At 47.2% G+C, this 24,787-nt stretch overlaps 1 protein-coding gene across 1 annotated transcript in view; it reads left to right on the top strand.

Annotated features, from left to right (window-relative positions):
* Window positions 1-24,494, top strand: part of LOC138609287 (semaphorin-6D-like) — a 155,313-nt gene extending 130,819 nt beyond the window's left edge. The window contains exons 19-23 of the mRNA XM_069681923.1: window positions 3,380-3,438; window positions 3,603-3,656; window positions 20,615-20,865; window positions 21,386-21,517; window positions 21,805-24,494. Coding sequence (XP_069538024.1) covers window positions 3,380-3,438; window positions 3,603-3,656; window positions 20,615-20,865; window positions 21,386-21,517; window positions 21,805-23,148 — 1,840 coding nt within the window. The 3' untranslated portion in view covers window positions 23,149-24,494. The remainder of the gene's footprint in view (window positions 1-3,379; window positions 3,439-3,602; window positions 3,657-20,614; window positions 20,866-21,385; window positions 21,518-21,804) is intronic.
* Window positions 24,495-24,787: the final 293 nt, after the last annotated feature.

The following is a 24,787-nucleotide window of genomic DNA, read 5'->3' on the forward strand; positions in this document are numbered from 1 at the left end:
GACTCTAAGGGCTGCAGACTCAGTCGGCCCAGGAACCGAAGATCATGTTAAAATAGAAAAAATGACTGATTACAAGGAGCCGTCCATACGTCAACACATAGCTGCATAAATGTATCCACACGTCTCTCTCTGTTTTAACCCTTTCCTGCCGCTAACATACCTCAAACAGGACTTTGGAACCTGCAGCCCTGATTGGTTGTAGCGTTTGGTCTGCATCCTTTGATAACACCCCTTTGGAATAAAGAACAAACTGGGAGGGTCCAGACTCATTCACAATTATAAACTGGTGTGGGGATGCCAGGCTGTAAGGAGCCAAGACCAAACTACAAATCCCAGACCAAAAGTACACTTAGGCATCAGACTGGGTGATCATGTACCTGGTGAATAGTTGATAGTTTACCTGCAGTAGAATTACCAAAAGCTGTGGGTGGTGTGTCTTACGATCATGTGACAGCATGAGCAAATGTAAGCTGATTATTTTCACATTTGTGCTTCCAGTTGAACACAAGCTGACCCTTTAGGCCCTGTGTCTACCAACGCCGTGTTTTACACTGGCAGCGCCCACGACCTCAATTCCAAAACACTTCTCACCAGCGCTTCCTGTTGCTAGGTGACAAAGATGTCTTGCAGCACTTCCACTTCCCTTGGTGGGGACTGTTAAGTCGGTTTTAAATCGCTCTGTGTTTCACATTTGCTTTTATTCAACAACATTTGACAAAGAAAACATAAAGAAGGAATCGTGTCCTGGCGTTAGCAGCAGCTCTACACCTGGAAACTGTACCCTCGAAAAAATGAGTCCGGGTGCACGAGACGAAACCTGTGCGGAAAAGGTGGAAGAATATCACCGACATCACAGCTGTGTCTGGATGATGCCGGTTTCTGGGCTTATTTCAAACTTGCTCCAATTTTCGGTTGTTTTGGAAAAGATCGGCCCGTCCACGGCACGAGGGCGGACCGACTTTAAGGAGCCCACCAGCCCGGCTCAAAGGCAGAAACATCAGATTCTCCTCCGCCAAAGTTGATATCAGAAGTCCCGCCCCTTCTTGATTTTGATTGGTCCGTGAGGGAGAAGCAACACTGACAGAAATAGCTGACGTCTGTGGTGTTTTTGCTCATAGGACGCTGACAGCTGAAAACTCGAGCTGCTTGGACACAGGCCGTAACACCGCTAAGGGTTTCTCACAATGCTATGTTCTGCTAACGTGACGTCATCCAAACAGGAAAAACAGGGGCGAGAGAAGAGAGAAGGATGGATGGATAGAGGGATGGAAGTGTTTGAAGACTGCTGCATGTGAAGACTGAATAGCATCAGAAAAGAAGAAGTCAGAGTTCGAGGAGCAGCTGAGGACTGAAAGTTAAGTCATTTAGTTTTGTACATCCAAACAGAAAGTGTGAACGAGCGCTCCTTCTCTCCCTCCATCACTCAGAGGAAAATGTTTTTGCCGATACGGGCCGAACATGATAAACAGAGCTGCAAACACTGAGCCAAATAAGTCGGAAGGTGGGCCGAGCATGAAGGGACTGATGAATGGTTCTGTCTCAGAGCACAGCGGTGTGAAAAACAAAGCACCTTTTCATTCTCTCTAATGTGTCTGCGTCCGCCTCCACAAACAGCCGTCAACTTCAACTTCCTGTTGGTGCTTCATAGCGTTGTAAGCGTCGCCACATGTTCCCTTCTGTGTTTGTGTTTGGATCGAAAAATACGATTCTATAACCAGAAACTCGCTTAAAGTTTGAATGAAATGGTTTTTATCCAGGGACGGCCATGTTGGTCAGACGACTCTCTCTGACCAACATGACATATTTAAATATTTCAGCTTGTGTTTGTGTTTTCTGGTTCATGCTTGTTAGAATAAGGAAGCTAAATCACATGTTCAAGGTTAAACAAACACTGTGAGTAACGGTGTCAGACGGTCACGGTCAACATTCAGCTGAGAACGCTCCAACCTCCTCAGAGTCCTTACGTCTTCTTCAAGTATATAGTTATTTACATCAACAGCAGAAATGTAGAGGATATCATCCGGCTACTGTGTCACCTGTCAAGTTTGTACGGTGGCCCTGAAGGTTAAAAAAAGGTTTAAAAAAAAGCAATGATACGAGGACATTTCCCAAAAGACGTCTGAGAAAACACGACAACATCAAAACAACATTGAACAAACAACACAACTCCTCAGACCGCACAGACACACCTCATGAAGCGCAGGACGTGTGACGTCGTTTCACAAAACATTTCGGTGTTTTGACTTTCAGGGCCACCGTAGTTTTTGCAGAAATAAACAGAATATCTGGTTGAAAACATTTCTCTGTATTTGCTGCAGAGTTTGCAGATGTGAGGGTCCGTGAGTCGGGCGGGACAGGTCATCTCAGGAGTTAGCACGCTAGTTAGCTGTGCCCCATTTTTTGGCTGCTCGGACTCCCGGCTCAACTTTCTCATTGTCGTTTACAGTTTCTTCTACTGTTTTTAGAGATTCTGTGAATATAATTTGAAACTTCCTCCAGATTTCACAATAAAAGCCCGACATGTTAGTGAGAGAACATTTCAGCTGTTTGGTGAAACATCTGCAGAGGAAGTGATGAGCTGTAAGACAAAGACCAGAAGATAACGGACTCTAAACTGCTTCATCAAGACAGCAGGTAACCAGGAGGAATTATTAGTGTTCGTAGAGACAGAGGCTTCTCGATGCCGCTGTCGTAGATGAACTCATTATCTGAGAGTTTAACATTTAGAATGATTCCCCAGATTATTCTGTGAGCCGGTTTCCTTCAGCGGGAGCAGCAGTGACGGTCCGTCTCCAGCTCATCGTCTCTGACATGGCTGTTACTCTGCAGCGGTTTTGTGGTGTGAGGCAGTAAAAGCTGATTTGTGGCCTCTTTAAAATTGATTCGAAGGTCAGAAGACGAGTTGAGAGCGAGGCAGAGACAGTAAACAGCAGGGGCACACACTGAGCGCTGCAGACACACTGAGAGGAGAGTAAACGGCTTCATTTACCGGAGCTGCACTGAGATTTACACCGCGTTACTTTACTGCTGCTGGAACTCAGTGTGTGTGTGCGTGTGTGTGTGTCTGTGTGTGTGTGTGTCTGTGTGTGTGTGTGCGTGTGTGTGTGTGTGTGTGTTTCATGGTCACATCTTGTCACTCCACTTCCCTTTCTGCCCGTTCAGGTGAATTTGTCGCCGTTTCTTCTCAGTCGACCTCTGAAAGTCTTCACAGGAAATGACGATCTGCAGATAAACTGTGTGACATCATCTAATTGACGATGTCTTCATGGCTTATCCGATCACTAGTTGCCCAGGCAACGATAACCAACAGCGGCCACGCTGAGAGGAGGCTGACTCGGGTTTGTTCTGTTTGTTTAAGTGCTGCTTTGTCTGTGTGCAGGGCCGGCTTTGAACAGGACATCGAGGGCGACCACTCGTTTCACCCCGACAGCTGCCACGGTGAGATAAACCTTCGCTTCACAGACACATTACTGACAGCGCTTCTAATAGGAGGCGTAAACAGTGTAACAGTCAGTGGATTGTTAAAGTACAGCGATGATACAGCCAATAAACTGCAGAACAAATGAGACGAATGTTAATGAGATTCATGTGTTTCTGTGCAGCTGATGTGTTGGCGACGACGCGCAATCAGGAGTCAGCAGCCGACTCGGCCTACGGTAAGAAAACCTTTATTTACGTTCAGCTGCAAAGGCTCATGGGAAAGAGAGACGGGAGGTTCTGAGGTGGAGGTGACTGGGCAGCACACGCTTCACCTCCGGATCACGTGTATTTAATCGCATCTGTTGGACACAAGCGTCGAGTATTCTCGAATGTTCTCTCACTGCATAAAACACCTGCTCTGCTGTGAGTGTGAACACAGAGAGGTCAAATGGACGCTCAGGAGTGGAGGGGATTTGAGGGGGATCCAGGTGAGAAAAGTCCTTTGTTACATTGGAAAGCTTCAGGAGAAACACAACGACTTTATTTACCTTTTATAGCAGCAAGTCGATTCCTCAGAGACGCTTCTTCAGGGAAACGTTCGCTGGGGCACATTTCTGTTCAGGTTCCAACCAGCTGGGGGCGCTACAGGCATGTTTTGTTCCACTTCCTGTGAGGAATTTAAATAAAACACGACATACTTTCGTGCGCTAATGAAAAGGAGATTCACCTACCACGTCACCATAACCCAAGCAGCCCTGCCACCTTCAACAGACCCAGGCTCTGATCATGCCAGCTCCAGGTGCTGATGCTACCTACCACAGAGCCCCTAATGATGCAGATAGATGGGCAGCGAGAGCCAGCACCTCAACGGGGTTACGTATAAAATAATCCTTCGACGAGGACAACAGTCCGACCCCAACCAGATAAAGCGGACGGTGTTTGGAGAGCACCCTGCTCGACCCCTCCGCTCACCGGCTCAAACTCAGCCGGAAGAAATGAGATTATTAGCGCTCGATTGACTCGTGTTGACCGTACAGTATTTTGCCGCTCGGTTTGACATCATTACCCTCCACCAGATTACGATTCAGCAGATCAAAGCGCCGCCTCTCTGGGCTGCCTGCTCTGTATTCATATGTGCTACCTGCCTGTCAGGAGTCCCGCCTGTAAACCAGCAGAGGGTCTGTCATTCACAGGGCGACAGCAGACCCTCGCGCGTGTCTGGAGAGGGGCGCAGATACAGCAGAGCTCCGATACGTGGAACACTTGACGTGAACCGAATCTGTTCGAGAACTCTTGTTATGAACTGGAGTGGCTGATCCTCGTCAGCAGTCACAGCAGCAGCGATGAAGAGGAGGAGAGTGAGCAGTTCAGGGTCAGCTCGGTGTGAAAAGTACGATGAATCAAGAGGATCTCTGACAGCCGTTCTTTCTCAGCTCGTATTTAAAAATACTTCCACTAATCCGGGCGTGAATGACGTCTTTTATCCGGCGTCTCTGAGCGTCTTTCAAGTCCTTCACAGGCTGTCTGACGTCTCCATGTTTGTGTGTTTCTGCTGGGAACGTGTTGCTGAGGAGCCGTGATGCTATCAGAGAGCTGCAGCTTCTGAACCCAGCCTCTTTAATGCTCAGAGGATCTCTGGGTCCTCGGAGCTTAGAGAGCGGCTCGTTTTGTATTCTGCCATGTAAGTTAATTGCGTTCACCTGGCATCTAAATGAGGCCGTGTTAGACGACTGGAATGAAAAGTACCTGTTTAAAAAAGACAGAGGGGAGCTGTGAGAGACAAAGAGAGAGCGATAACGCTGTAGGAACTGCAGTGTGGACGAATCCTGTGACTCTGGGATCTGCTAGTTTGGGCTGAAGAATATATAAAGTACCTTGTATCGTACAGACATAATGTGCTGCTAACCCGTCTGGCATGTATGTGGACTCTTGTTGTGTTCAGTTCAGATGACACTGCTGCACACGTTTTTAAATGACATTGTCTCACACAGCCGTCAGAGGGCAGAGATATTAACCTTCACAGATGGAGCTCAGGTGTGTTTATGTGTAGCTGCTGCAGCTTCACCTCCACCTCTAACTTCTCTCCTTAATCACTGCAGCAGCAGCAGGAAGTGAGAGGAGAGACGGAGCCTGCAGTCTGCACCACGATAGAACAATCACTTCCTGCCTCCGTAAATATAACCGTGCAGGCAGAGCGGCCCCTCGCTGTGCGGTGATTAGCCCCGACTGACTGACGTGATTACGGGCACAGCAGATGGAAAGCAGCAGGTCTTGGTAAAGATGCTGGCACATTCATTAACATACTTCCTTAAATTCATCACTAATTCTGCGGAGATTAAGCGTGTCGCTTCAGTTTGAGTTTTATTGACGCCTGCGGGGAACACCCGGAGAGTTAATGGCACCCTGACGCAGCAGCAGCGACAGGTAGCATTAGCCACGTTTGGCAGCGTTGTTCACGCTTTTATTGTGAAACTGCAGCTTAAATATGGAGCGATTAAGCCCGCAGTGAACGCTGGTGGTTCCATTATACAGTAGGGCTGACAGCAGGCACTTCCCACATAATGGCGTCTGAGGCATTAACTTGGTGGTGTCGGGCAGCCGGGCATGAAGGGCTCCGAACACAATGAGTGAGTGATGTTTTAGCCGGCGCGCGCCGTATCTATCGCCGCGCTCCGCTAGAGTGGCTGCCGTTACTGTAATGACATCGTTTGGCGGGGAACTGTTCCCGTAATGACGTTTTCGCTGCAAATTGGTTATTTAATGCAGTGCAAAGGAGCCCCGTGGGTTTAGTTTGGCTCTGAATGGACATAAATTGGCCATTATGCTGCAGCGTGCCATTACAGGGTAGTTTTCTATGAGATGAGAGTTGACATTGTGCAGAATGAGTTCTGCAAATGCAAATGATGATGGTTCCTGGATGACTCGGATGCTGTCTGTCTGTGACCTTTACATTACTGATCGTGCTGCTGCTGATCCAGGAAATGAAGTTTGTTCTGCTGCTGAGCTCCAAAGTGTCGGCCTTAATAATGAGCAATTAAAATGGGTTTTATGTCCTCAGAGTTGACTTCCCAGGAAGTTGAGATTGTCTTTTCTTTCTGTCAGAGTGAAGCAAGAGTTTCTGTTCATGTCCCTCCACGCTTCTGCTTTCAGTCTGAGATTTGAAAGTTTATTTTCCACATGTGATCCTTTGTCACACTGAAGCTGTTCTCTCAGACTGTTCCTACACAGAACTACAGAAAGTAATGCACTATAATTTGCCCTTTTGACATCCCTCAGACCCTTTTAGTGTCCAGTATGTGAGCAGTCACATGATGCAGTAAAAAGAAAGATAAAGTCCACCTGTGGTGGCGTTTGTGGGCGATGGATACGTCGATCACTGCACGACGCTCACCCAGAGATTCTGCACATCAGGGTCTGAAGTCAGCGCCCGCCACCCGCCAAACGTGGGTGAATTGTGAGCGAGGGCAGGTCAAACAATCAGGCCATACGCCGCTTTGGCAGACAGGGAATATGCACGACAGAAAGACACATTTAGAAATAGAAGCGTATGATTGGATAGAGCCACACATTGACAGTGGACATATGACAGCATGACGAGACGGAGTTCTTTATAGTAGCCTGCCTGTGCGCGAAAATACGGACAGATCGCGACGTTCCTGAGTCAGGTACAGAGCAGCAGAGACGCACACAGATCTGTGTCCTCCTGCATGATTGTTGCCGCCGTCTCGTCGGTTCGGCTTCGTCCCCTTTAAAAACTTGCATTCAGACTTCTTACTGAATAAACACAGACACCACCTGACCGTGATCTATGCGGCTCTGCCTGAGTCAAATTAGTTGAATCAATAAGTAGTTAATGATTCCTGTTGTGTTAAGTACGATAATGCATTATCATCACACTGTGAGCTCATAACTTAACGTGTAAAGTTTCTTGTGCAAAGATATCAAACATTAAATGACAATATTATTTACATCAGACAATATCGAAATATGTTTTCTTTCAATTAGCGCAACGACTTTAAAAGTGGCAGATAAATAAAATGGCCTGCCACAGTGAGACAAGGTTAACTTCAGAACCTGGTGCACATGAAGGTATTTTACCCACCTGGATGCTTCCTCAGGCTAACCAGACTGTTCGTATCAGAAGGAAGTAAACACAGTTTAAGGGCACCTCGAAACAGACGCTTGGTGGGTCTGACATGCAAAAGAAGGGCGTGGAAAGCCTTCAGTATCTGCTGACCGGAGGTGCACAAGCAGCAAAGGTTTAAAGAATAACATGAACAATGAGCTCGTCATAAACTGAGGATGTTTGTCTGCCTCGCTTGTGTACCAGGACAGTGTTTGTGTTGACCAGGTCCTCGTGTTGCTGCAGGAAACTCTTCTCTGAGTCAGCTTTTGTGATCGTTTCAGACGACCTTTATAAATCTGATAGACATAGACAGATTCAGAGAAACATTGACACAGAGAACTGTCTCCACTAAAGTAGGAAACGGTTTCTGTGCAACACTGTGAACATGTGAGCAGACATGTGCATCGGTAAACTCGGAGCGCTTCAGTGCGTGACCTCTCCGCCCTGCTGGACTCTGAGCGTCTCCTCTGCACAGGTTCGGGGGTTTCTGCAGCTCGCGGGAGTCGATCATGAGACTGTCATCGCGTCCAACACAACAGCTTCCTCTGTGTTTAATGACACCGACGTGAGACTCTGACATTTAAAGGATACTTACCAGCTCACTGCTGTTTAATTAAAGTGTGAAGTGTCTTATCACTCAACAGCAACAGCCTGCGTGACATTTAAATTGAATGTACGCTCCGTTTCAAATCAGACGCGACCTCTTCCAGAACATCATCATCGCCTCTTTTCCCACAGACATAAAACTCGTATCAGCGTTCTGGAAGATTCTTCAAATGTCAAACTGTTTTATTCAACATTAATAACGCTCTCTCATTGTAGCGTGCAACAAGCCCCAAAAAGCATGTTTAATTCATGTTTTACCTTCGAATCAACAGAGTGCAGGACGTCTGTGTGACCTGTGTGTGAACTTTCATCATCCTGAATAATCTCTCACGGTGATGATTTAAAGCTACACTGCAGGTTAAGACACACAGAAGGAGAAACAATTTTTTTAGAACGTTTTACTTTGGCGAATACCGACAACGTGGACGACATTTTTGTTAACACGGGGTGGAAATGTTGCAAAGCTGCAAAAATGTTGCCACATAAGAATGATTTAAAATGTTCACTTATTTCTGCTAATGTGATGTCACGTTTTAATTTCCTCTCATACTGACTACAGCTCATTTATGAGATTCACAAACGTGGAAGACAGCGGTACAACATCATGTCAGCATTTGAGCTTCCCACTCTGAGCATGAGGCCAGAGGAAAATGGCCGCCAAACGACTACATTTACCATCAGCACTGATTGGACAAAGGTTTTAAAAAGGGTGCAATGATTAGTCAACAAAAATCGATGACAGAATTAGTCGCCAACGACTTAAATTGTGGATAATTAGTTGTTTCCATCATCACGTGTTTTTCATGCCGTGCACGGACAGAGCAACGAGTTGCTGAATGGTGAGCCATCTCACATCCTTCCTATCTCTGCTGAGAGCTGTGCATGCAAAACAGCGACTGGGAAGCGACAGGTAAACAGAACAGAGCAAAATGGCGGCCGCTGCAGCACCATCACGTCCTAAAAGCATTTCAGCATCAACGCTGCAGAAAACGACCGCCTGCAGGATCTGCTTGTTTATCACGGGAGCACGTCGGCGATGAGCGAGCGTCTGAAGAGAAGGCACGATGGACTCGTGTTCTTGTGTTCTGTCGCTGGTTTTAAACGCACAAAAACTAGATGTTGTAGTTTTTCTTTACCTGTTGTATCAGTAAGTGAGTACAGGTGAGATCTGAGGGCCTGCCATCAACCACGAGTTCCTGATTCTTCAGCAGGATGTTGTTGCTGCGTTCAGAGATCTCTTTGACAAACAATGTCGTAAAACCACTAAAACTACAGAGGTACAATACTCTATATGTACCTGTGTGTGTGTGTGTGTGTGTGTGTGTGTGTGTGTGTAGTGAAGCAGCACATTAACAAACAGTGTGCATCATCTGTGAGTCTGAAATCAACCGGCTCACTTTCAGCTCTGCACTCAGCAGCAGAGACGTTTCCTAATTACAGTGTGTGTGACAGACAGAAGGGGAGTGTGATTATACTGCACCAGTGTTACTGAAGGGCTAACTCACTGAGAACACATCTAAAACTGTGTGTGTGTGTGTGTGTGTGCGCGCGCATGTGTGTGTGTGCGTGTGTGTGCGTGTGTGTGTATCATCGAGCGGGTGAAATAGCCATCATAGTGAGTTAAAGTGTTTTTTAATGAGCTGGAGCTCTTACAAATGGACTGAGTGTGTCGTGTGGCTCATGCTGAACAGGCGGGTGTGTGGGGGGGGGGGTTAGAAAGCAGCCAAAAGCAGTTGTATTGACACTAATTATCTTCATCTTCCCCCCGCTCCGAGCACAACGAGGAGGAGAATAAAAAGCAGCTTCACTGGATGAATTTGTTGGTTGGGAGCGTCCAGCCCGTGTCCAATGACGACAGGATTTATCTCGCAGATCGGTCAGGGTACAAGTGTGACGAACAGAGTGAAGAGTGAATAATACAGGGAGCTGACACTTTATCAGGTACTCAGGTTCGACCAGAGGTGTATCCGTTTTACTAAGAGCTCTACTCTAGCCATTATACCGTTAGCATCCAAGGGGACTGAGTACAAAGGGCCTTCATCTGAGTAGAGCCAGTAAAAATGCATGCGGGGAGGGGCCCATAAAAGTGTCATTTCACAAGGCCCCAATGCCGCTGTTAGCTTATACCATAGACTGTATGAAGATGGACGACAGAGCAGAACAGCTTCTTGTGTCGGTCTGAAGCAGATATTCACGCTGATGGAAAGTTCAATGACTGTAGTGTTAGTGTTAGTTACGTCTCCTCTCGCCGTTCCTCCTCTACTCTGCTACTCGGGAACATAACGCTGCAGGAGCCCCATTTGTCAACAGAGCTGTCAATCATGAGGCCACACCCCCTTTTTACAGCATCAAATAACTAATTAAAAGTAAACTTGTCAGAAAAATGAACACTTGGACATAAATCAGCATGATAAGAACTAACTATAATGACAGAAACATGTTTGACGTGTATTTTGATTTTATAGTTTGACTCATGTCCCATCTGTTAACATGGAGGAGGCGGGCTTTATGAGCTATACTGCAGCCAGTCAGCAGGGGGCGACAGAGAGGGTTTGACTTCACTTTTAGGGCCTGTCATGTCGGCCATCTTGCTACTGTGCTACCAGTACTGTTTAAAAGTTATATCAGTACTTTTTAATTTCTACCAGCAGTTTGTACCAAATGTTGCCCCTGTACGCACGATGTTTTCTAGTTTCTATTTGTGGTTTAAAAGTTAAATGAGTCGCTTATACGTTCTACTAGAAGTCTATAACTTCTGCCGATAGTTTAAAAGTTAGTCCAGTAGGTTAGTGAGTTTTACAAAGGACTAGTTAACACTAGTTTCCCTGGAGTTTATGAGTTCTAACAATAATCAATTACATGTATTAGTAGTTTTAAACATCTCCCAGTTTATGTTGGAAGTTGTACAAGTTTGCTGCTCCCTACCAGACCGGCTAGATCTTCTTCATCAGTTCACGGTGTGATGGGATGCTGTTTCACAATGTAGCATTAGCATACTTGAGCTGTCCTATTGATGTCCTGCTAGCATAAATGTTGTTCAGCTAATCAATACTCACATGATTATTTGATTGGTTTCCCAGTAACTATGGTAACTATAGACCCATGGTAACTGCTGTAATTAGAGTTAGCACATGAGCTAACTGATGATACCGAGGTGACATATAGCCTACACGCACTCTGAGCTGTGTGTGTGTGTGTGTGTGTGTGTGTGTGTGTGTGTGTGTGTGTGTGTGTGCGCGATGTCTCTCTGCTGACCTTCTCTCATCAGTCTTGATTTACTCAGCCAATAAAGAGACCACACGCACACACACACACACACACAGGGAGACACCCACACTGATTGACCCGCGTCGATAAAACACAATATGGAGCCCAGTGGGAGTCAATCAACAACAAGGATGCACACAGCTGGAGGTGTTTCACCCTATCAGGTACCTGTGTATGTGTGTGTGTGTGTGTGTGTGTTACCTTCACGTAATATTTCTATGAATAAAGTGTTCTGATGATCACAAAATGTAAAGCTCTTCTTCTTAAGACTTAAAGTTGTCGCGCACGCACACGCACACGCACACACACACACACACACACGCACACAGAGTTTTAGGGACACGGACGACTTAACACAACAACACAAACATCACCAGCACCAGCAGCTCCTCCTGTGTCCTGTGAGCTTAAATCAGTGTTTTTCTGAATGGAGTCTGGTGTGTGTGCAGAGAGCGATGTAACGTCTGTGTGTGGTTAAAACAATCATCTTCCTCTGTAACAAAAAGGTCTATCTCTGTAGGGATCCTTTCTGTCATGTTGTCACACACTTAGAAGAACAATCTGAGCCTGTCAGTGGAAACAACAAGAACTTTTAGTGGACGACCTTTGACCCATCAAGGATTATGTTGCAGCCATTACAGCCTGTTTCACTGCTGCAGGATGAACACATCTGAAGTCCCAAAATATGAAGAATAAAAACGTTTTATAAATAGCAGAAGTACCCTTTAAGACAGCACTTACTATTGATTTATAATGGAGTGTCTTCTTAATAGATTAAATGGTGAATATTAGTGGAGCCGGTGGCGCCTGAGCAGCTTGTTCTAAGCGATGAAAGCTCAGTAGTTCACATCCTCCCCTCAGTGATAAAACCTTTGTTCTGTTTCTTTGAGCGCGCGTTGCAGACTTCAGTGTAACTCCCAAAGAGAACATTTAACTGAAACACTCTGTCTCTGAACACTCAGAATAAAACCATTATGAAGTTAAGTGAATTTCCACCTCTGAGTGCATTTAATGCTTTTTCCCTCAGCTCCCATTATGTGCATCTGGATAATGCACAGACTAAATGGCTGCTTTTAAACCTAAACTAAGAGTCTGGGACAGGCGTACAGGGGATTACACACACACACACACACACACACACACACACACACACACACACACACACACACCTACACACACACACACACACACACACACACACACACGCAGAGACACTTTCCTCTGTACAACTTTTTAACTTAATTGCATTAATTCTGCAGCACTTACCGTACTGTGCCCGAGGTTTAAGAGCACCTTTATTTTTGACGCTTATCTTGGTTCTTCTGTCTACTTTTGCTTTAATATGTGAATGAAGTATTAATCTTTATATCCATCAATCATTCTGTCAGTCTGTATCATTAAATTGAATAACTGCCCAGCCCTCCAGATCTTTCTTTATTCTAATTAGCTGCTGAATTAGCTTTATTTTCCGTTAACTGCACAGGTTATGCGTGTTATCTGCTGCTGTCGTGACGTGGCCCTCTAATGTTGGCTGCTCCTTGGTGATAGTTTAGATCACCGCCTGGTCTTTAGAAAGTGACAGTGTAAAACTGCTCAGTAGCTGCAGCCCTGGTTTTGGTTCTTCTTGGATTTGGCTGCTAAATGTGCTCTTTCTGGCACTCAGACTGGGAGGAGCTTTGTGCAAACAGCTTCACAAAAGCACTCACACATCATGTGCTGCTAAACTCTTCTGTCCCCGAGGCGGTCTGCTGTTAAAGCAGAGAATAACAAACATCCACAAACATACAAACACTGATGACAGAGCAGCACCATTAAAAGGTCGACTGAACTTTCCATTAACACCAGCGAGGGAGCGTTTAGGGACGTTTCTACTCCCATCATCATCATCACCATTATCTCCCCATCAGAGCTCAGTGTGTGGTGTTAACACACGATCCTTCCTCCAGTGGGGGTGTGATGGTTGCCCAGTAGGCTTACTGGGTGGAATGAGACAAAGTCTAACAGCCTTGTTTCCTATGGTTCCTGAATGTATCATTGTCCTTCAGTAAGAGGACATTGGCTCCAGCATCTGTTGAGCTGTATTAATTACTCACCTGACCGTCACCTGTAGGAGGAGCTCCGTCTGATGTGAGATGTCCTTCTCAAGGTTTCCTCTTTTCTTTCCCTCTTAATGAGGATTTAAGAAGACGTCACCTTGATCCAGGGACAGTTTTCATTTACAGTTTGATCATGTGAACACCTTCGAGATTAATAAACCTCCCTGTCAGCAAACACCTGCCCTGCTGACGTGTCCTCGGGCAAGAAGACTCTGGATCTTATCTAAGTTTGAATCCTCCTTCAGGGGACAGCTTGCATGTTCTTTTAGTTTTTACTACTTGAGGTTTGTTTGTGTTTCCATTTGTTTTGCAATCAAAATATAAAGTTTTTACAGGCTGCAATCGTTACCATTCCATCATTTTCGAATGCAATGGAAACGTTCTTTTCTTCTCTAGTAAATAGACCAGATCTTAGATACAACTACAACGTTCGATTTGTCTCAACCACTCAGCTCATAGAACGCTTCAAATCAGCAATTGCCCTAAAAGCTAACGCTATGCTAGCAAGATTTCACAGTTAATGACACTTCCTTACAGTTGACAGTAAATAAAATTGTTAACAACAAGACTAGCTAGCTACCAGCCATGTCATCATCCAGCAATGTTTACAGTCGGCCATGTTTACTGTCGGCCATGTTTACAGTCCGCCATGTTTACCATCCACCATGTTTACAGTCGGCCATGTTTACAGTCGGCTATGTTTCCTGTCTGCGGTGTTCATTGTCGGCCATGTTTACTGTCGGCCATGTTTACAGTCCGCCATGTTTACCATCCACCATGTTTACCGTCAGCCATGTTTACCATCCACCATGTTTACAGTCGGCCATGTTTACTGTCGCCATGTTTTCAGTCGGCCATGTTTACTGTCGGCCATGTTTACCATCCACCATGTTTACAGTCGGCCATGTTTACTGTCGGCCATGTTTACCGTCGGCCATGTTTACTGTCGGCCATGTTTACCATCCACCATGTTTACAGTCGGCCATGTTTACTGTCGCCATGTTTACCGTCGGCCATGTTTACTGTCGGCCATGTTTACCATCCGCCATGTTTACAGTCGGCCATGTTTACTGTCGGCCATGTTTACCGTCGGCCATGTTTACTGTCGCCATGTGTACCGTCGGCCATGTGTACCGTCGGCCATGTGTACTGTCGCCATGTTTACAGTCGGCCATGTTTACCGTCCGCCATGTTTACCGTCGGCCACGTTTACCGTCGGCCATGTTTACCGTCCGCCACGTTTACAGTCGGCCACGTTTACTGTCGGCCACGTTTACCGTCGGCCACGTTTACCGTCGGCCATGTTTACCATCCGCCATGTTTACAGTCGGCCATGTTTACCGTCGGCCATGTTTACAGTCAGCCATGCTTACTGTCGCCATGTTTTCAGTCGGCCATGTTTACAGTCGGCCATGTTTACTGTCGGCCATGTTTACCGTCCACCATGTTTACCGTCGGCCATGTTTACCGTCCGCCATGTTTACAGTCGGCCATGTTTACTGTCGGCCATGTTTACCGTCGGCCATGTTTACCATCCACCATGTTTACAGTCGGCCATGTTTACTGTCGGCCATGTTTACCATCCACCATGTTTACTGTCGGCCATGTTTACCATCCACCATGTTTACTGTCGGCCATGTTTACCGTCGGCCATGTTTACCGTCCGCCATGTTTACAGTCGGCCATGTTTACTGTCGGCCATGTTTACCATCCACCATGTTTACTGTCGGCCATGTTTACCATCCACCATGTTTACGGTCGGCCATGTTTACCATCCACCATGTTTACTGTCGGCCATGTTTACCATCCACCATGTTTACTGTCGGCCATGTTTACCATCCACCATGTTTACTGTCGGCCATGTTTACCGTCGGCCATGTTTACCGTCCGCCATGTTTACCGTCGGCCATGTTTACAGTCGGCCATGTTTACTGTCGGCCATGTTTACCATCCACCATGTTTACTGTCGGCCATGTTTCCTGTCAGCCATGTTTCCTGTCAGCTATGTTACAATAGTGAACAGACATTTCACAACAACTACTTCATATGTGAAGTACAAATACTGACACCCTGCAGCCAATCAGAATCAAGTATTGAACAAGAGCAAATAACAGCAAATGTTGGTCTGGCCGTCTATCAGTACGGCTCTATTTCCTGCTTCTGTGAAGAGCCCGCCCACAATATTTGATTGACAGGTCATATCTGGAAGGTGCACACAGAGCAGTGAGGAGTTATTAAAACATGGTGAGGAGGTGAGGAGCCGCCTTTTCCTGCCTGTTCGTTCACCTGCTGCAGAGAAATAGCCTCATTCTTAGTCTACACACACACACACACACACACACACATCAGGTGTGTGTGTGTCAGGTGTGAGTCGTCTGACCTTTAAAGGGAGAGGATAGTGTGTGTGTTACAGCGTTTTTAGTGGCGAAGCGAAAAAGTCAAACTTGACAAGGTCTCTTTTTCCCACACATGCACACACACACACGTACACACACACGCACACACTCACTTACACACACACACGCTCACACACACACACATACACACGCTCTCATTTTAATTTCTAACATTTCTCTTTCTCTTCCCCCCTAATCCATGACTGTCAACTCTTTCTCTCCTTCATCTCTTTCTTTTCTTTTCTGTTGTCTTCATCGCTCTCTCTGTCTTTCTCACTCTCTCTCTCTCTCTATCCTCTCTCCCTCTCTCTCTCTCTCTCTCTCTCTCTCTCTCTCTCTCTCTCTCTCTCTCTCTGTCACTGCTGTCTGCCTTCTTGTGAATACCAATGGATCTTGTGGAGAAGGAGTGGGCGAGAGAGCAGTGTAGAGAGAGAAAGAGAGAGAGGGCATGCTAATAAGGTAGAAGTTTCTGGAGCTTGACTTCGGAGCGTCGGCCTTAAAGCGACAGTTCACTTCCAGCAGAGCGTGTTTGGATCTCATGTGTCGGGGTTTGAAGATCGACCATCAGTTCAGTCTCTATCGAAGACCTGATCAGTAAAACAGAGAGATGCGTCTGTGCTGACAGCTGCTGTGTGTTAGCTGCTAAAGAGAGTCAGAAGAGAAGGTCTGTTTTCTGTCCTATAGGTGGAGGATTATAGACCACATGAGACCAGGCAGCTCTTAGTTTGTGTACAAGCTTCCAGCAGGCTTCTAGGTCAAACAAGATAAATGTGTTCAGAAGGCTGCCTGAATATTCTTTTTATTCCAGCACGTCTTATTTCAGAACTCCTGCACTTCAAGGTATGGCCATCTATGAGCCCCTCTTTGCACGTGCAGGGCTCCACAGTCAAGTGAGCAATAAAAAGCTTGATCTCAATATTGATCAAATGGTGATCGCTGAGACGTTTTGGACATGTTAAAATAATGAACACAATGTTCACAGTTTTGAGTTCAGCATGTTGGCGGTCGCCATCTTGTTTGGTCGAAGCCAGAAGTGACCATATTTGGAACCCCGGCCTCCTGGATGAAAGTGGCCTGTCTATGTGAATGATCCATCACCCCGACCACCGCCGCAGGCTGACTGTAGTGCTCTTCATACGACGTCACGCATCCTTCACAGGAAACTCACAGGCTTCATCTGTTGATTTTAAAGACAGAGAAGAAATAGGCGTAGAGATGGAGAGAGCATGAAGATCTTTAAGGCAGAGTGATGAAAGAGGAGGAAGATGAAGGGTCGAGCGAGCACCTAAGGACAGGCAGAGAGAGAGAGCTAAAGAATACAGCGAGTCTGAGACTGACAGGAAACAGAAAAGTGAGAAAAGACTTCACCCAGAAGATTTCACCCTCGATCCAAAAAACTTTTTACAATTGAGACTGACAGCAGAGAGAAAAGAGAGACGGAGGAGAGAGAGAAACAAAGAGAGAGAGAAACATTTCTTCATGTCGGGCTGTAATTAGCATAATGTTTTTCTCTGTGCGACTCCATCATCCTATTTATAACTGTCAGAGTGAAGGACGGAGATGAAAGAGTGGAAATAACGAACATGAAATCGTCTCTGTTAAACACAGGGGGCTGAGTGTGTGTGTGTGTGTGTGTGTGTGTGTGTGTGTGTGTGTGTGTGTGTGTGTGTGTGTGTGTGTGTGTTAATCCTGAGTGGACGTGTAACGACTGCTTGTTCTACTTCAACACTATTTAGCATAAAAGACACATTTGTTCTGTGGTTTCTGGTATCAAAGCGGCGCCTCAGAGGCCCTCGAGGCGACGCCGACTTTGGGGTTAGAGAGTTGCCAGTTCGAGTCCCGGACCGGCGGGAGGCTGGGAATCAAACCCCCGGACGGCCAACAGTGCAGGGCATGAAATTAGCGTCTTGTTTCTGGGGGTATTTTTAGCGCTTTGATGAGGTTTTCAGGGACATGCGGTTATTTAACTGAATCTGTCCACATGTTTCTCCTTCAGCTGCTGACACTCGTGTAGCTTAAACTACGTGTAGATGGATTATGTGTGTAATCAAATGTATAAGAGTAACAATCTAAGTATGATCAGAAAGTATCAATAGTTTTCAATGATATCATTTAATGTTCACCATCCTTTGAATGGCTAGCAGCCTTAAATCGTCAGTTTTCCTATGGGACTTCTGGGCTGCAGCCTGTCGTGAAGCTAGAAGAAGCTTTGCTAGCAGGGAGCTCCTTGGCGTCCTGATCAGACCTGGATATGTAGGAGTGCTCGATCGTCTGGATCGCTGTTGCTGTTTTTATTTATACATAAACGCAACATAAAGAAGCTAATGATGTGTGAGAGCATGTTCCTGAGGGGGTCCTGAATAAGTGGTGCATGTAGACGACTGGAGCCTGATTAGGGTTCATTATGATTCAGGTTGGTTATCAACACTGTCACAACAACACCTACAACTCTTTAACCACAACACACCCACAAATATTAATCAGCAGCTTTTGTTTCATGTTTATCGAGTAGAGAAAAAAGGCAACTAAACGTTGGTTTGGAAGCTACGGAAGCCCTGAGCGGACACACATCCATACATACTGCTTTCCTGTGATAACGAGTCATTTTACCTCCACGTAGTGATCTCGTTATCTCGAAATAACACAGCTGCAGCACGTTGACGTCGGGTGATCATAACTCGTATCTCCAGAGCTGCAAAAGCACCAAACAAACTGAACGGACCTCATCAGTAACTTCACAGCGAGCAGCCTGTTGGTGTGTTTCCTACATCGACAGAAAATGATCCCGTTAACACGACAAAACCAGCTTTGTTATTTCGAGATAACGAGATCAATAAGTCGAGATCTGGAGAAAACGATCTTCGCCTTCTGTTGCAGCAGAAAAGTCGACCTAGCTGGTAGCCTCGGCCTACACGTGTCCAGCTGCTGCAGCTTTACAAATCCACTCGACGTGCGTTGTAGACTTTATTCCACAGGTGTCGCGAGTCGGTGAATCCACTGAAGTTTAAACAGGACAGGACACGGTATAAAACCTGTGCGACTCCGCAGCTAGTCTCGCTTCCACTCGATGCCACAGTTCAACAGCTTAACTGAAGTACGTGCGCCAGGGTGCGCTCTCTTAAAGCGACAGTACGCTATTATCAAAAAAAGAATAAAATAGTTATTCTAGATCTAAACATGAAATATTAAACTTTAAGTCGAGTATGATAAAAACATACTTATTCATTATGATTAGTTTACTCTTAATGTTCATTCAAACTTGATACACAAATGTACAGGAGTAGGATGTAAGAAAACTCCCCCCTCATGCACCTTCTTTACATTGCAAAGATTTTCCACGACATTGAATCAAGCCTTCATGTTCCTCTGAGATCAAACCCAGTGACAAACAACTGTGTCATTGTTCTGCAGCCGTTAAATCAAAGTTTAATTCCTTCTGATGAATGAAAGCTTTTCTACCTTTGGACCACGACGAAGCCTGTTTTTAAAGATATGATCTTAACCGTTTTCCTGCTTATAGTAGCTTCATTTAAACAACAACATCCAACGACGACTTTCACGTTAACCAAAGAGTGTGAAGTCAAATCGGATCAAGCCGTCGAGAGTCTGAGGAAACGTTTCCATCATCCTGTCAGCAGCAGAGCGCTCACAGTCGGCTGGGAAATGTGTAAAATGCCCCGAGAGTGTATGCAGGTAAATCAGCCTGTCAGTCTCAGGTCTGGGAGGCTGCCAGGTGTGAAAGTGTGTGTGTGTGTGTGTGTGTGTGTGTGTGTGTGTGAAGACGGACGGTGCTAATGAAAAGAGCTGCTGTGGTGATGAAGACAAACAAAAGCCACCTGAAAGTCGCAGCTTTCATCTGTTAAAGTGCTTCATCACACAGACGAGCTGCAGCGGTGACTCAGCGCGGAATGAGGCGTTCAGGTGCTGTCAGGAAAAAACACAATGACGACTTCAGCTAACACCAAAATAGAATCAGAGTTTTATATGACGGAGCCTGTTTTCAGCTGCAGTTCTTCTAACAGCCACTAGGTGATGCTTCAACGACAACTATACTGAACACGTTAAATACAAAGTGTGTGTAAATATGACAAAACAACGGCCAGGCCTTTAACTGAAGTTAAACACTTTTGACTGATTGTCTCCTGGAACCTGAACGCAACACGAGCAGCATTTCTGTATGAAAGAATTGATGACTGCTGCATTCATCTGCAGCGTGTGTGTGTGTGTGTGTGTGTGTGTGTGTGTGTGTGTGATGGTGTGTGTGTGTGTGTGTGTGTGTGTGTGTGTGTGATGACTCATGGATCTCAGAGGCTTTGATCTTGTATCAGGACCTGACGAGGTGAAAACTGCCAAACACAAATCTCCTTCTCTTTCATCTCGTCTCTCCTTCATCACTCCATCACCCTTTCTCTCTCGTCCTCACTTCTCCTCCTCCTCCTCCTGTTCTCATCCCCCCTCCTCCAATCAGAGCCTCCTGCTCCTCCCTTTCTTCTCCTCCTCTCTCAGATCTTACCTCCGTCGTCCTGTTTGCTCACCTGTGCACCACCTCTGTCTCATTACGTTCAATCCTCGTCTCTGTCTCTCCTTTCCTTTCTTCCTCCCCCCTCTCTTCTCCTCCCTCTCTCCTCTTCATCCTGGTCTGTTTTATCTCCTCCTCCTCTCTTTGCTTTAATAACTCTTTTTTCTCCTCCTGCGTCCTCCAGGTGTTCGTCGTCTCCCAGAGCTGGACCAGCGTCCCGGTGCTAACGTCCACTACACGCTGCTGATCGCCTGCGTGCTGGTGGCCTTCTTCCTGGGCGCCATCTTGTCAGGTTTCCTGGTGTCGTGTTACTGCAGCCGCAGCGCCGCTCAGCGTGCGAGGAGGCTGGGGAAAGACCCCGAGGCGTCGCTCCCGCACGCCTTATCGCTGAGATCGCTCGCCAAACTCAACGGACTGCTGGACGGACAGCCCAAGGTGGGAGGAGTCTGTAATCTGTGATGGATGCAGGAGAGGCTTTGATTTTATACTGCTACTTGATTTAACATCGCCGAGTAGTGAAAGTGGTCCACATGTCTCACACACCTGCAGCAGGTTGTTAGAGAAGCAGCAGAAACACAGCGAGAAGAAAGCAGCTTTAATATTGGCCGTCTCTCCGGGGGGACGAGAGGAGTTAGCAGCTTCACTCCAGTCTCTTATTCAGTCATTACAATCGACTGTTTCATTATGAGCTCCAGCCTCTTTCAAAGTGTCCTTGAGCTAAAACTGAGTCTGTGAGCTGCTGCTGCTGACCTCTGACCCCTCTGATGAAATGTATATGAGCTCCTCATTATCCCGTGTGGGATGTGATAATTGAAACGCACGGTGAAGACGTCTGTCCTCACAGCTCCGGTCGATGAGCGGGTTTATTTCCTTTCTTTCTTTTCCTTTTTCACCCTGAATTCATCCTCAGACGTTTCAGATGTTTCCCTTTCTTCTTTGATTTCGTCTTCTTCAGGAGGACAAACTGGACATGTCCACTCCAAAGATGTACAGCTCCTTCATTCCCAATGGCCGGGCGGAGCCTCACCTCCACAGCCCCGCCCACCAGGGCCTGCAGCTGGGAGACCCTGACCTCAACCTCTCCCAGGTAGCACCGCTCATCAGGAATGACGGCCTGGTTTATCAATGATGTTTTGGTCTTTCTGTGTGATCAGGTTTGAAAATGAAAGAGAAGTGATGACTTATTGATAATATAAGGACACTGGATACGTTTAGGGTTTGGACCGTTGTTCGGACGACACCCAACATCTGACTTTGACAGTTTATGCACCTTTTGATTGATTGATTAATACGATTGTCGGGTGCAGCCTTAGTGTTGTATAACAGGACCGGTGGTTCAGAGTGTTTCTAACGATGGGTCTATCCTCTGTCCAGTCTCTGTCTCAGGGGGACGGCGAGCTGTCCGGCCTGCCCACGCCTGACTCCACCCCCGAGCTCCCCATCAAGAACATGAAGGCTCTTCGGCACCATCAGTACGAGAAGAACCAGAACTGCAACAATGCCAAAGACAACCACCCCAAACCTGGGCCCAGCTGCTCCGGGTCCAGTCTGGGCTTCATGGCCGTCGTCGGGAACTCTTTGACTCAGCAGGTGTTTCCTTTTTCTCATCAACACAGCAACAGTTTGAGCAACGGCGCCGCCCTCGGAGCCGGAGCTTCTTCAACATCACTGCACCTCCCCGAGGAGAGGAAGATCTCTAATGACGAGCGAGCAGCCGCCGCTGTAGCAGCAGGAGGAGGTGGAGGAGGAGACGGAGGTGGAGGAGGAGGTGGTGGAGTCCCCCATCACCACCACTCCCAGCAGTCCCTCCCTCAGACAGTGGTGGACGTGTCAGCGCTGGACGAGCTGCTCAAACACATCCACGAGGTCAGCGCGTCGGGGACCGGAGGCATCAAGGTCCTCACCTCCACCTCCTCCTCCTCCCTGTTCCCTGGAGCCTCCTCCGCCTCCTCTGCAGGACATCATCACAATCTGCATCATCCTCATCATCATAATCACCACGGCCAGACCCGCACCCACCATTACAACCACAGCCATCACCATAGCAACCACCACAACAATAACAGCAGCGGCAGCGGTGGACACCATCACCAGCAGCAGATCCCCGAGACAGAATCATCGCCGTACTACAGCACCTCCACGCTGCCCAGGGACGGCCTCCCCAAACGCCTGGACCCACCTCCCTCTGCCACCTCCTCTTCCTCCTCCTCCTCTTCTTCCTCCAACAACCCCACCTCCTCCACCTCCATCCCCTCCTCCTCCTCTTCCTCCTCCTCCACTCCGCTCCAGCAGCAGGTGATTCCAGAGAGACCTGGCGGAAGCAGCGTCTCGGTGACTCGTCACCACTCCCAGCGACACTCCCTCATCAAGATGGGCAGCGGGGGCGGAGCTGTGCCGCGACACCACAGCTTCAACCAACGGGGCGCGCAGCACGCACACTTTCTCGCCAGGATGAACACCAACAGCAGCAGCAACGGCCCCCCGGGCGCCAGTGGGGCGGCTAACATAAACACCAATAATAACAGCGGGAACCAGCGGGCGTCCATCGCTAGCACATGTCTGACGCGACAGCACAGCTACAGTGAAGGGCCACACGTGCAGCGGGCAGCAATCGTCCGGAGAACGGCGTCGCTCAAACCCCAAGTACCGCCAAAACCACTGTTCCTCCCAAACACAGCGACGTCACCGGTAGCAGAGGCGGGAAAATACAAGTACTGAGACTGTGGGAGGAAGTGGCCCCAATCCAACATGGCGGCTACAGTCCGCCACGAGTAAGCACTCCGAATCGTCCGCAGGGCTGCTGAGAAATGACAAAACGAGAGCAGTGATGGGACGAAAAGACGCAAAGACACTTGAGCGCTTTTTGTCCCCATCACTCCTCACCCTGAGCCTTCAGTCGTGGTTATGAGAGGACGCTGTCCGTCACCTCTCTAAGTCACGACCGCTGCATCGTACCAGCTCCGCTCGCAGAGCCGAGCCCTGCGGAGAGCCGCACAGGCCGACACTCTGAGGATCCACAAATAAACAAGATCTCTGACTCATTTCTTCGGCCGCTCGTGGCGACTTTCCCCCTCACGACAGACTGCGGATCAAAAGCGGCTCAGACGAGTCTGAGAAACATTCCAAAAGTGGGGCGAAAGATGTTAATGATTCAAAAGGAGTCCCCAAGGCTCGAGGTGGCCTGGAAAACTCTCCATTAATGCAGTTTTCTTACGAGCGCTTTGATCTAATGTCCCTGGTTGGTGCACTTTGGCATGGGGCCCGGAATTCCTTTGCAAGATTCAAGAAAGCAGGGAATCGAATGCTGACATGAACTGAATCTGGGACCGCTGGGAGTGCTGAATGTTTCTCCAGGACTTTGAGCCAGCGCCGGCTTTTCTTTCCACAGGAGAAATTAACAAAAATCATATAAAGTCAAAAACGCCCGGAGGGTTCATCCTGTCCTTTGGAAGCCTGTTAGTCTCGGAATTGGGAAATTGTAGTTGACGGGAGGGTTCTCTCTCCTAAAGCAGACAAAACACGTTTTGTGTTCTCCCGTCAGACGCTTCAGGATGAGACGCAGAGTTCTTTGTAAACCAACACATCAGCAGCACCACGAGCAGCGTGAGGAGAGAGGACGTCTCTGCTTCATGGTTTGAAATGTAGGAAGAGAGATCCCGATGGAAGCAGCGTCACTGACGGAGCTGTCTCTCTCTCTGAACGTACAAACCAGATGAATGTTCTTTTTATACCATATTGGTATCTGAAAAACTAACAAAGCGTTACAGGAGCACTGGCTGCGTTACAGGGAGGATATGTGATCAATGATTCCCTACAATTACAAATTCATACACTACACACACTTAATACTCATTCAGGTCAGGCATTCATGTGTTCAAATTACTTAATTGACTCTCTTAAATTAATAATTGTCCTCAAATTGACTAAATGTACCCCCTGCTGTCTCTCTTTATTCATGAAGAGCTCCAAACCCTCACACATGGATGTCTATTCAATGAAGGCTTCTGCAGGATGACCGTGTTTAAGGGATGTCAAACATCAAATCAAACTGTATTGAATCCGAGAGTTATTGATGAAGTGATTTGAGGGAAATGTTCTCATCACTTACCGAGCTCCTCTCAGCGCTCAGTAGTGCAGCAGGTTCCTGCCAGGACAGAAGAAGCAGCTCGCAGAGTGAAACCACAGCGCAGACTCACCTTTTCCTTACGTCACTTCAGCCCAACTATAAGACAGCTCATTCTCTCACTGGTGCAGTGGTTCCCGAAGTGGCTGCTCTGTCCCCCTGCCGCTGGGAGGATGGGCCGAGGTTAGTGTTTCACTCTCATTGTCTAAACTCCACATTTGACCAGATACAACA

This window comes from Semicossyphus pulcher, unplaced genomic scaffold (genome assembly GCF_022749685.1).
Source record: "Semicossyphus pulcher isolate SPU_LCO1_2020_fin unplaced genomic scaffold, fSemPul1.0.p SCAF_5, whole genome shotgun sequence".
In the NCBI taxonomy this organism is placed as follows: domain Eukaryota; kingdom Metazoa; phylum Chordata; class Actinopteri; order Labriformes; family Labridae; genus Semicossyphus; species Semicossyphus pulcher.